The following is a 13773-nucleotide window of genomic DNA, read 5'->3' as shown; positions in this document are numbered from 1 at the left end:
TTCCACTTATATCTCGGTTTATGTTAGTTTTGGTTGTAGTGCCGGTGTTTCTTGATCATAATTAAAGGGCTGCTTCTAAGCACTGGGCCTTGTGCTTGTTTGTATTTGTTAGTAATGTTACATTTCTCATTTTACTTATGTGGTGTGGTGGTAATTTTCTTGCTGTGGTGGTCCACCACTTTAAGGAAACACTAGTATTGGCTGTCTCAATGTGTGCGTGTATGCCAGTTCACCTTACCATTTGTGTGTGGACATGTATGGCACTAAATACATTTTTCAAGTAAAGCACAATGATTAAGAGGGGCCTCACACAAAGAGCAGCCTAGGGGGCCCTGACCACCTTAATCCGCCTCTGCGGAGGACATTGCGGTTTCTACAGTGATCGACTTTTGTGCACTGGCTACCGCAAAATAGGGATAAATACTCCCACTTGGACGCTATTTTTCCACTGAGAAAGCTGGCGAAGCATCTCTGCTAGGGTGTGGCAACAGGTGATCGCACACGCTCCGTCTCTCTCATTCAATTGAGCTTTATTGGTATGACAAATAACAAATTTGTAGAACAAATTCTGTATTGAAAAAGTGTGGAAAAACAGGGGGAAAAATAAATAAACAGTGTATATACTTTCAGTGGCGTTTGTACAAGAGTTGGTGTAAATGGGCGCATTACTGTTTGGTCGACTCTTCCCTCTTTTTGTGGCAGGAATTTATGTATTTTGCTGCTAGTGAAATGCAGTCTCTTTTTTCACCAAGTAAATATTGAGTTTTTGCGCACGCACACACGCACGCACACCCTTGTTTATCCAATAACTTGTTTGAAACAGCACAAGCTGGGATACCATTTCTGAGGTAACATTTTTTTAAATACTAATGAAGGCTTGGACAAATTACCTATTGACACACTACTGCTAAAGATATAAATAACCATCTTTAGACAAATGTTTTTGTTAAACATCTTATGTGCCTAAGACCTTTGCACAGCACTGTGTGTGTGTATAATATATATATACACACAGCAAAAATTTGGAATAATGTACAGATTTTGCTGTTTCGGAAGGAAAATGGTACTTTAATTCACCAAAGTGGCATTCACCTGATCACAAAGTATAGTCAGGACATTACTGATGAAACAGCACCATCAATATTTGAAAAAAAGTCATTTTTGATCAAATCTAAACAGGCCCCATTTCCAGCAGCCATCACTCCAACACTTTATCCTTGAGTAATCATGCTAATTTGCAAATGTGGTACTAGAAAATCACTTGCCATTTATATCAAACACAGTTGAAAGATTTCTGGTTTGTTAACTGAAGCTTAACACTGTCTTTGTTTTGAGTTGTCTATTGCATACTGTGACTGGTAGGTTTTATGGTCAATATTTGGTCAAAAACTGCAAAAAAAGAAACAGCTTTCTCTAGAAACTCGTCAGCCAATCACTGTTTTGAGGAATGAATGCTATTAAATGCTTGAAAAAGAAGACCAGATGTACACCTAAACAAGAGGACAAGTACATCAGAGTCTTTAGTTTGAGAAATAGATTCCATAGAATGTCCTCTGCTGACAGCTTCATTGAATTCTACCCACTTAACACCAGTTTCATATACAACATTAAAGAGAAGACTCCAGCCACTTTTAAAACAGAAAAACAAAAAGAAAAGATTAGAGTGGGCAAAGAAACAGAGACATTGGACAACAGATAATTGGAAAAGAGTGTTATGGATCTTAACCCCATTGAGCTTTTGTGGGACCAGCTAGACTGTAAGGTGCGTGAGACGTGCCCGACAAAAGAGCCACATCTACGGCAAGTGCTACAGGAAGCGTGGGGTGAAATGTCACTGGATATCTGAATATCTGGACAAACTGACAGCTAGAATGCCAAGGACCTGCAAAGCTGTAATTGCTGCACATGGAGGATTTTTTTATGAAAACTCGTTGAAATAGTTTAAGAAGTTCTGAAAATGTTTTTCAAATTGTTATAGTAATTTTTCATGTTATTAATGTCCTGATTATACATTGTGATCAGTTGAATGCCACTTTGGTGAATAAAAGTACCAATTTCTTTCTATAAGAGAAAAATCTAAATAATTTATTTAATTTAATAAAAATAATTTTTATTTAATAATTTAGCACACAATATTTTTTTGTTGTTTCGATTCTAAAACAACGCTTTGCTTAGTATAAACACATTTTAGAAATATTATGCTTTGGCAGTGCAACAAACATTTGTAAACTAAACATTATGGTTACAAATTACATACAAATTATTATATGAGACTTGACCTCAAATAGCGAGAGTTTTAGATTATTTAGCGAGTGCGTAAATCACTACACTATGCTGCATTTAGAGTGCTGAGAAATTGGGTGTATTAAATAAAATAAAAAAGAAAGTGAATGCACATTATCATACCCAATAGTAGAAATTCCAGCTTCACCTTTAGTAAAACAAATAAATCTCTTTAAATATCACAAAATATCTGTCTCTCTCCAATTTCTTTCTCATAGACACAACATTTTGGGTTTTTCCCCCTGTGGGAACAACAGGGAAATTCAAATTACTTTATTCAAATCAGCAACTTGCTTGCTTGAATCAGTCTGATTTTATGGATCTAACTTACTGCTGAACTGACTTGAGATTTTTTAGCAGAGATGGGCAACTTCTATTTAAATAAATGGGAGAAACTGGAATGCTCAGCCAAGTAGCTTTGGGTGCCCAAGGATCAACGGACGTAGAAAGGAAGCCCCAACTTACAGTTAAAAGAGACAATCACCTTTTAGATACAGACATCGCCTGTCAATCAACTTTAAAACATGCATGCGTATTAGCTATACAAGCATGGAAAATGTAGTTTTTTAGGGTAATAAGAAATCACAATTTTTGATACCAGTATTGTCAGATTTTATTGCTGATTTGAAATATGTTCTTTGATCGTAATCTTGGTCTTTCTCCATTTAAGTAGATAGGAACTGCACTGGCATGACTGGAAATAGCCTCCCGAGAGCATTCCAAAGATGGCTGACAGTGGACTGACTAGGGTTGCAACGGTATGAGATTTTCACGGTATGATAACAGTCTCAGAAAATATCACAGTTTCACGGTATACAGTATTACACAATTACTATTATCAGTGAAACAGAAGGGTTATTTTATTTATCTATTTATTTTTGAGCAAACACTTTATTATACACTCACCTAAAGGATTATTAGGAACACCTGTTCAATTTCTCATTAATGCAATTATCTAATCAACCAATCACATGGCAGTTGCTTCAATGCATTTAGGGGTGTGGTCCTGGTCAAGACAATCTCCTGAACTCCAAACTGAATGTCAGAATGGGAAAGAAAGGTGATTTAAGCAATTTTGAGCGTGGCATGGTTGTTGGTGCCAGACGGGCCAGTCTGAGTATTTCACAATCTGCTCAGTTACTGGGATTTTCACGCACAACCATTTCTAGGGTTTACAAAGAATGGTCCAACATCCAGTATGCGGCAGTCCTGTGGGAGAAAATGCCTTGTTGATGCTAGAGGTCAGAGGAGAATGGGCCGACTGATTCAAGCTGATAGAAGAGCAACTTTGCCTGAAATAACCACTCGTTACAACCGAGGTATGCAGGAAAGCATTTGTGAAGCCACAACACGCCCAACCTTGAGGCGGATGGGCTACAACAGCAGAAGACCCCACCGGGTACCACTCATCTCCACTACAAATAGGTAAAGAGGCTACAATTTGCAAGAGCTAACCAAAATTGGACAGTTGAAGACTGGAAAAATGTTGCCTGGTCTGATGAGTCTCGATTTCTGTTGAGACATTCAGATGGTAGAGTCAGAATTTGGCGTAAACAGAATGAGAACATGGATCCATCATGCCTTGTTACCACTGTGCAGGCTGGTGGTGGTGGTGTAATGGTGTGGGGGATGTTTTCTTGGCACACTTTAGGCCCCTTAGTGCCAATTGGGCATCGTTTAAATGCCACGGCCTACCTGAGCATTGTTTCTGATCATGTCCATCCCTTTATGGCCACCATGTACCCATCCTCTGATGGCTACTTCCAGCAGGATAATACACCATGTCACAAAGCTCGAATCATTTCAAATTGGTTTCTTGAACATGACAATGAGTTCACTGTACTAAAATGGCCCCCACAGTCACCAGATCTCAACCCAACAGAGCATCTTTGGGATGTGGTGGAACAGGAGCTTCATGCCTTGGATGTGCATCCCACAAATCTCCATCATCTGCAAGATGCTATCCTATCAATATGGGCCAACATTTCTAAAGAATGCTTTCAGCACCTTGTTGAATCAATGCAACGTAGAATTAAGGCAGTTCTGAAGGCGAAAGGGGGTCAAACACAGTATTAGTATGGTGTTCCTAATAATCCTTTAGGTGAGTGTAATTGAAACCATTTATTTTATTGAAGTATGTGTAAAAAAAGTGTCTCCCTTTTGAAAATAAAATAAATAGAAAAAATAAGAAAGCTAACAGAATTATAATAAAAGAATTATAAACATGATACAAAAAAATAGCATGTAACTATAACATGTTATATAACTAAAGCATGTTAGCATAGCATGTTAAATTAACTACTAAATGAAAAATAACATCAGCTGTGTGAGCTTTTGAAGTAATGTCCTATGATTATTAACAGTTAACATATACTGTAGGTGAGTGGCAGCACAGCCAGACTGCTCCTGTCTGTACCTTTAACTCAATGCTTATCAACTGGTTTTGCTTCAGGACAGATTTTATATTGGAAATCAAGTGTTGACCTGTCATAGATTAAACATAACCTGTATTTAATGTATCCTGGGATGCATTTACTTTTATTTTGTATAGTTTTGTTCATGGTTTTCCAGTACAAACATGCATCAAGTGACATTATTTTTGTTGTTGATGTCAAAATCTACAGGAAGTTGTCTCTCCCCCTTTTAAAAATTGAAGAGCATATTTACTTATATGAGCCCATTATTATTACCCGTTTGTTAACTAATATTACCATGGTCAGTGTGCTAGTCTTAAATAACAGTAATAATAATAATAAATTAATGTATTTATGAAAAATAAATACTAGCTGAAACACATCTTGAAACTTTAACTAAAACTGCCACTGTTGATATAAAATGAGGTCAAATAGATTCTACCTTTTAGATTATTTCAAATGAAACTGAAACATTTTGTCAAAATATAAGTTTATTTTACTCATGTAAAATCCTGAAACAAATTTGTAAAGGTGATGTGTGTAATTATTCATATTTTTAACTATTTTGGTTAAGGGGCCACATCAAGCTTAAGTAGTGTATAGGTGCCACATTGTATTTCTTTTGGGATACAATGTTCTGCATTGATTTGGTTTTTGTTTCTTTTAAGCCCAGAAATAGTTGTGTAGTCAATTTTCTGAAGTGTATCTGTGACTAATGGGACTATTCTGCAATTGCCTAAAGTATTGTATTGCTCTACAAAGATAGATACTTTTCTATCAGGAATGAAAAAAACTGAATTAAGGCGGAGATTATACATTTATTTTGCCATCTCTACTGCCCTGTTAATTTATTATTCAGTTTTAATAATAATAATAAAAAAAAAAAAATTTATAGAACTTTTAATGTTTGTCGCAAAGCGGGCGAGTTTACTTTGCACAAATAAAAAATTAATTTACATATTCATCTCTGGCTTGCTTTTGCTTGCATGTCAATGATTACCCCTCCATGTGTAAATGATGCCGAGATCTACTTTTATATTTAATTTAATCACTGAGAAGGTTTACCTGCAAAATGAGTAGCACCAAACATCAGAGTAGCCCTATAACACTTTTCCTTGAGCAGAATATTGCACTACAGATCGCCTTTCAAAGGAGAAAGCGAGACGTGCATGGTTGCCAGATTGCACAAAACAAGTATGACATTAGGCGGAATTTTTCCAATTTGCGCAAGTATAAATCTCAAACTGGGGGTGTTTCGTCTCTTATCTGGCAACCCTGAGCATGTTAAACGCTTGTGGATACGCGATAGGTCCCAATGCAAGTTAACTGAAATACTCAATGAAAAATAAAAATGCTTCTACGATAAATGAGCCGCGGGCCGTATGTTGCCCATGTCTGCTTTAGCTGTTTGCGAGATTATCATTAAATCTGCGTCTGCAGTCCTGAATAGTCTATCACTTGGGCGGCCGCCAAAATATCTTCAATGGGATTCAATGGGAACCATGGCATTGTTCTTTCCCTGCTGCGAGCACTGTGCCACTGTGTGTCCGAGTACTGTGCCACTGTGTGTCCGACTGTTTAAACTGTATTTTATTTTATATTCTAAACTGTTTCAATTATTCTTATTCTTATTTTAATCTCTTCTATGTAAAGCACTTTGAATTACCATCGTGTATGAAATGTGCTATATAAATAAACTTGCCTTGCCGCGACTCAGTCCAACTAAACCAGTTGAGAAACACTGCTTTAACTCACACTCATGTCAGACCCCCTCGCCTCGCTTCTCTCAGACATTTTCTCGTCTGTGCACGTGTCGCAATTCGACGAGTCTGACAAGGAATAAAGGAGATGCGCACCGAGTCTGACAGGCAGACAAGGAATAAAGGAGATGCGCACGTGCACGTGAGATTCTCCGTCCGGTTGCATTTTTTTTCTCAATACCGTAGATAAGCAAATGTACATGGTATGATAAACGTCAATTTTCAAACCGTGGTGTACCATGAAACCGATATACCACTGCAACCCTATTTTCTACTGATGATTTATACTGGAATTACTGTTAATTTTGCTGCTACATTATCCAGTATACTAGTTAACAATAAAGTGTTTCTAAAGTGTAAGCTATACAGTTATATTGCAATAATGTGTAGTTAGAGGTTTGAGTTTCTTTACATATTAAAGAGTAATCCCAATTAGTTCACACAATAATGTAAAGATATTCTAAACTGATTATGCAAAAAAAACAACACTGGTATCGGATCGGTATCGGCCGATACTGAGATATCCGATATCGGAATCGGAATAGAAAAAGTTGTATCGGTGCATCCCTAATTATAAGAAGTTTATTGGTTTTATGGCTTAGAAAATTTTTATTTCACAATGCCAATATGCAAGAAGCCATCAAACTGAGTAAATTCAGTCTGTGAATGTTTTCACAATTTCAGTTTTGTGTGAAACTAGTGTTTATCTATCATAATTATCATGTGCTTGCAGAATGTGTCCCCTCAAAGCCTAAAACACAGATTTTTCAGGTAAATTGTTAACCACAGAACTCAAAAAAGGGTTAAGAGACAAATACTGATCTGTGAAAAAAAAAAAAAAAAAGAAAATCACAGATTAAGGTCTATTTGAGCCTACTATGTCCCGTCTAGGTTTAGAATTCTAAGATGATTTGATGATCACAAATCAGGCTCTAGCTAATACAGGTTCATTTGCATGAATCCAGATTGCGTGTTTACTGGAAATAGCCGTTAAAAGTGAAGAGCACTTATTTTTCACCTTCCCGACTCATGGACTTAAAAAGGGTTGACAGGAAAACAACCTGCTGTGAACAAATTCTCAAATCAGACTGGTCAAGATGAGAGTGGTTTCAGTCTTCCAGGTGTTCAACTTTTGGAGCTATTTAGATTAGAAAATTAAGAGTCGTAAAATTTAAATGACAGATTGCGGAGCGGAGGATGATGTCATCTGAATTCACAATCATGAAGGATCACATGCAACATTATTTACATGTCTACAACAGTGCATAGCGGATTTATAGCCAATCGAAGTCTGAATTACAAACCGCAAACTATCTTTACAGCAGTGGTAATTAGGGGTTCAAGCACGAAGTTCTGAAACCCTATTAAATTATCAGGCTGTTTTTTACATAATAAAATAATTTTACATTTATATATTTGCAGACAAAGGTCTCAATCATGCAAGGGAACAGGTTTATATAGTAAAACTTTTATTTTATGAAAATTTACATTTATTCACTTCATAACCGTCAGACACACAGGTAGTGATGGTCGCTTTTGAAACACGCTTCACCTCCAAAACCTTTATGACTAATTTGCTCAAAACCAGTAATTTGGAGTGCGTATCAAACTGGCAAAGTCACATGATTTCAGCAGACGAATTTTCGTTAAGTCACACTGTTTCAAAAGCAGTTTCGAAATGTTTCTCGATTGTTTTTTCAAGTCAGTCCTAGGGTTGCAGCGGTATACCAGTTTCACGGTATACCACGGTTTGAAAATTGACGGTTATCATACCATGTACATTTGCTTATCTACGGTATTGAGAAAAAAATGCAACCGGACAGAGATTCTCACATGCGTGCGCATCTCCTTTCCTTCTCGACTGTCTGTCAGACTCGTCAACTTGCACTACACACACACACACACACACACACACACACACGCAGCAGATGTCAGAGAGAAGCGAGGGGAGGAGGTCTGACATGAGTGTGAGTTAAAGCAGTGTTTCTCAACTGGTCTATTCGGACTGGGTCGCGGACAGCAGGGAAATAACAATGCCATGGTTCTCCCATTGAAGATATTTCGGCGGCCGTCCAAGTGATCGAGTATTTACCTGCCGAGGCAGATTTAATGATAATCTCGCAAACAGCTAAAGACTTCTCAATTGCACTTTAACAAGCTCGCGATCATGATCAGCTCTTGTCTCGGGCGCGCGTTCAACAACTGGGCTTCCCTCGATATTGCGGAGCGCAGACATCAAAACTGTGACCAATTTCAATTCTAGCGAGGCTTTTCTAGTTTAAAGTATTATGGAGATTGTCAATTCGAACCTCTCAAACAGTAGCAGCCCTAACATGCCAAACAGCACTGAGGAAATAGCAACACTGTGCTATGCGCCAAAAAAAAACACCATGACCTTTACATATTTGTTTCAGGATTTTACATGCGTAAAAGTAACTGTTATATTTTAACAAAATGTTATAGTTTCATATGAATTAATCTAAAAGGTAGAATCTATTAGACCTCATTATATATCAACAGTGGCAGTTGTTGTTAAAGTTTCAAGATGTGTTTCAGCTAGTATTTAATTTTCATAAATACATTAATTTATTATTATTATTACTATTATTTAAGACTAGCACACTGACCATGGTAATGAGGAGCCTTTCCTTCTGTGTAATATGTGTATAAATATGTAATATTAGTTAACAAATGGGATAATAATGGGCTCATATAAGTAAATATGCTCTTCAATTTTTAAAAGGGGGAGAGACAACTGTAGATTTTGTTGTTGACATCAACAACAAAAATAATGTCACTTGATGCATGTCCTTGTACTGGAAATCCATGAACAAAACTATGCAACATAAAAAGGAAATGCGACCCAGGATACATTAAATACAGGTTATGTTTAATCTATGGCAGGTCGGCACTTGATTTCCAATATAAAATCTGTCCTGAAGCAAAACCAGTTGAGAACCACTGAGATAAAGGTACAGACAGGAGCAGTATATGTTAACTGTTACACAGCTGATGTTATTTTTCATTTAGTAGTTAATTTAACATGTAAACTAACATGCTTTTGTTATATAACATGTTATAATTACATGATATTTTGTATCATGTTTATAATTCTGTTTATTATAATTCTGTTAGCTTTCTTATTTTTTCTATTTATTTTATTTTCAAAAGGGAGACTTTTTTTTTTTACACATAATAAATGGTTTCAAGTTTCAATTATAATAAAGTTTGCTCAAAAATAAATAAAATAACCCTTCTGTTTTCACTTACAATAGTAATTGTGTAATACCGTGAAACCGTGATATTTTCTGAAAATAAATAAATAAAATCTCATACCATTGCAACCCTAGTAGAAAAGAAGTTTTTTTTTTGCAATTTTTTTTTCAACTTGTATCTGGACTTTAAAGGATTCAGATCTCTTTTTTGTTAATTTAGTTGTAAGATATCAGCTCATTTTTCATTCAGAGTTATTTTTTTGGAACCCATTAAACTTAAATATTTGTATCATTTGTAAACATATAATATATTATAATAGTAATATATCTTAATCATGCACCTTTAACTTTTAAACCCTCACACTTTTATTTTGACATTCTGAACTCTCCAGGAAGTCCTGTAAGTGTGTCTGTTTTTAGGCAAGTTAAACAGTAGTTTAATTAGCTTCTTATTCAAATTCTGGTCAAATGCACCTCCAGTGCCATTCTAAATGCATATTATAAGTGCTCCAAACTATTGAGAATCTGAGATGTTGTTATTGAGTAACTTTCAAATATTGCGCACGGCATAAAGGCTAAAAATAGACGCGTGTGTAAACGGAGCAGCGCCATTCACTGACACGCTGGAGCTGCGTGTGCATTTTATATATTTATTTATTAAACAGCCTTTGTGATTCACAGAGCTATCGCACGTGTTCAAGTGGCTTTGAATAAAATGCACGAGTCATATGAACTACTTTAATTGTGAGTTTATTGTTCTTTTATGTCATTTTTTTAACTTTACATTAACAAATATGACTAACACACAGTATCGGATTTGGATCGGGCTCATCAGACCGATACCCGATCCGGCTAAAAGCTTCAGTATCGGAGCCGATACCGATCCAGGTGTCGGATCAGTGCATCCCTACTTATAATTCTACAAAATGAGCACCTAGACTTAAGTAGACCATCCTGATTTATTAATTTTTTTGAGTTGTTGAGTCAACAGTGTACTTGAGAAATCAGTGCTATAGGCTTAGTGTTATTAGCTCTTTGTTTTAGTCTTTCTCATTCATCTCCCATGATGGGTCAAAAATGACCTGGAACAACACAAGTGTTAATTTTTGTCACAGGGGCTAAACTCATCAAATCCACTCCAATGTTTTTTTGTGAGTTCAGATGGCAAATGAAAGAAAAGTAAACAAGCCTTGGCCCACTGAGATGAATTAACCATTTTTATTAAAGAAACCAAAACAAAATGGGTCAAAAATGACCCAAACACTGCACAAGTGTTAAATAAAATGACCAGCTAGTTGACATATCTTCAAAATTGTATTTGTCAACAAAAAGCCAAAGCCATCAAACAGAGTCAAATCAATCTCTAAAATTTTTCACGAATCCAGTTGCGTAAAACTATTATTTTTCCATCAGAATAATCATGTGTTTCCAGAATGTGACCTCTCAAAGCCTATAACTCAGATTTTTCTGGTAAACTGTTGACTCAAGTTCTCAACCAAGGGCTAAGAGACAAAAACTTTACTGTGAAATAAATCAGGATGGTCTAATTGAGCCTAGTGTGACCCATCTAGATGGTCATTTTGAAGAATTATAAGAAGTTTATTGGTTTTATGGCTTAGAAAATGTGTATTTCACGATGCCAATTTGCAAGAAGCCATCAAACTGAGTATATCCAATCTGTGAAAGTTTTCATAAATCCAGCTGTGTGAAACTAGTGTTTTTCTATCATAATTTTCAGAATGTGTCCTCTCAAAGCCTACAACACTGATTTTTCAGGTAATCTGTTGACTACAGAGTTCAAAAAGTGTTAAGAGACATATACTGTGAAAACAATTCACATCACGAAGGTCTACCATGTCTTGGTGCTCAATTTTTAGAATTATAAGCGGATACCTCTGATGGCTTTATCCATTTACACAGCCTATTCTGTTGTTATTATTACACAAGGCAATGGGTGTAGAGCAGTAAGACGCAATCAAACGCGACACAATGTGATTGTGAAAGTTTTCACAAATCAGGCTCTATCTAATACAAGTGAATTTTCGTGTCACCCAGATTGAGAGTTTACTGAAAATAGCCATTGAAAGCTTATTTTTCACCTTCCCGACCCATGGACTTAAAAAAAGGGTTGATAAACTGCTGTGAAAAAGTTCTCAAATCAGACTGGAAAAGATGAGAGTGGTTCGTAAAATGTAAATAACTGATTGCGGAGCGGATGTCATCCGTATTCACAAATCATAAAAAATCAAATGCAACATGTCTACGACAGCGCATATCGTTTTTAATAATCAATCGAAGTCTGAATTTTAAACCGCAAATTATCTTTACCGCGGTAAAGATAATTTGTCGTAATAATGTTACATTTGTGCAAGTCATGTCCTGATAAGATCTGCGTCACTCTAGCAGTGTGATGTCTTTGACCACACCTTAGTCCTTTTATGACTAATATATCCATAGAGAAGATATGAAATATAATAAAGGTAGGCTATTCTTTTTATGTTTGTAAACACTGGTGACAAGTCAGTCAAAAAGGATAATAAAATGAAAGCAGTGGCTCATGTTTCCATACATACCAGATGGCAGGATAAAACTCAGATCTAGGTTCTGAGGCACGTCTTCATTTCTCACATCGGCACCACCGTCGGCTTCCATTTAAAAAAAACCTTTTTTTCAAGTTCTTATGACGTAGATATGAGAATATATAATAATCATTGCCTGTTTAAAACTTTCAGTTCACTTCCACTAAAGATAACCTGATAGCCAGTAACAAACGATTTCCGTATCAAGCTTCTTCTTCTTCTTTTGGGCTTTGGCGTATTCCGCACATTAGCCACATACCGCCATCTACTGTTTTATTATTTTTTTGCATCCAACATGGGTGATTTTTCTACCTTTCTTCTGATGTCTGTTTTGGGTTCCAACAACGGTCGGCTCAGGCTGTTGCGTGTTCAGCTCCCATGCCTAAACCTCATCATGTGATTTCCCTCAATATCAGTGGGTATGTAGTTTACATATCTTCTTATCTTCCATATCAAATATGCTTGTCTAAACCTGGGTCTATCAAGAAAATTATAATTACTCTTTGATTAATTTGGTCTTGTATACCTTTCCCTAAGATCCAATTTATCGTACTTATATATTTTGTATTAAGTTCTCAATCATATTCTGTCTTTCTATATAATATTTTCTACATTTCAATATTACGTGTTCTACTGTTTCCATTTCCCCACAAAAATTACATTTGCCTGTATTATCTTTACTTATGTTAGGAATATTTGGAATATCGTAGTGGTCCCAAAATTCCCTGGTCCCTTATGTCTCATGTGCCCGGTCAGGTTACAGCCTAAATGACGTTCATTAAAAGTAATGACGTATTAAACCGTTTATGTCCAAATTGCAATCTAGATAGAATCACCTCCTCTTTCCTATATTGTCCTAAACTATATGCCTCCTTAACTGATGTATGTATCCTATAATCTATATAAATGTTCCTGTACTGCATAAATCTCATTTCGTCTGCCACTCTTTTTGAATACTTTTTAAACCTTTAGTTATTGATTTAATTTCTCCTCAGCCTAATAGAATCTCAATGTCGAAAATGCCTTTTTTTCAAACATATCTGCCATTTCATTTCAATAAATTCCTGTGCGTGCCAGCACCCAAAATGTTACATCTATTTTCATGTTTTACATTTTGTAATCATATACAGTATCTTCTTTAGTAGACTGATGTGATACTAAACTATTGCTGACATGGAATCTGAACAGATGATTACTCTCTGATCTGGTCAAACATCTTCAATTCACTGGATTGCAAGTGTTCAACTAATTCTACTGTATATACTGCTAATCTGTGCGATAGTCTCTTGAAGATGTATAACTCGAATTCTGGAATAAAAATACCTATTCCAGTTTTTGTAGTTTCTGATGCTTTTGATCCATCAGTTAATATCTGTAAATACGAGAAATATTGAACTTTCATATATTTCTCTACATTCACTTTTTAGCTGACTTCTCCATGGGCGGTGCCATTGCGGCGAGAGACTTCCTCTCGGATGTTCCACACTTCCGCTTAGTTGTGGTTAACTTGTTATCAGCTAGA

General features: G+C 36.1%; 1 protein-coding gene across 1 annotated transcript in view; it reads right to left on the bottom strand.

Annotated features, from left to right (window-relative positions):
- LOC127662620 (selenoprotein S-like) overlaps positions 1-12463 on the bottom strand; it is a 55748-nt gene extending 43285 nt beyond the window's left edge. The window contains exon 1 of the mRNA XM_052153894.1: positions 12246-12463. Coding sequence (XP_052009854.1) covers positions 12246-12324 — 79 coding nt within the window. The 5' untranslated portion in view covers positions 12325-12463. The remainder of the gene's footprint in view (positions 1-12245) is intronic.
- Positions 12464-13773: the final 1310 nt, after the last annotated feature.

Source organism: Xyrauchen texanus, chromosome 2 (assembly GCF_025860055.1).
Source record: "Xyrauchen texanus isolate HMW12.3.18 chromosome 2, RBS_HiC_50CHRs, whole genome shotgun sequence".
NCBI classification, from domain to species: domain Eukaryota; kingdom Metazoa; phylum Chordata; class Actinopteri; order Cypriniformes; family Catostomidae; genus Xyrauchen; species Xyrauchen texanus.
Note: the sequence above shows the minus strand (reverse complement) of the source record. Positions and strands in the feature narration are given on the sequence as shown.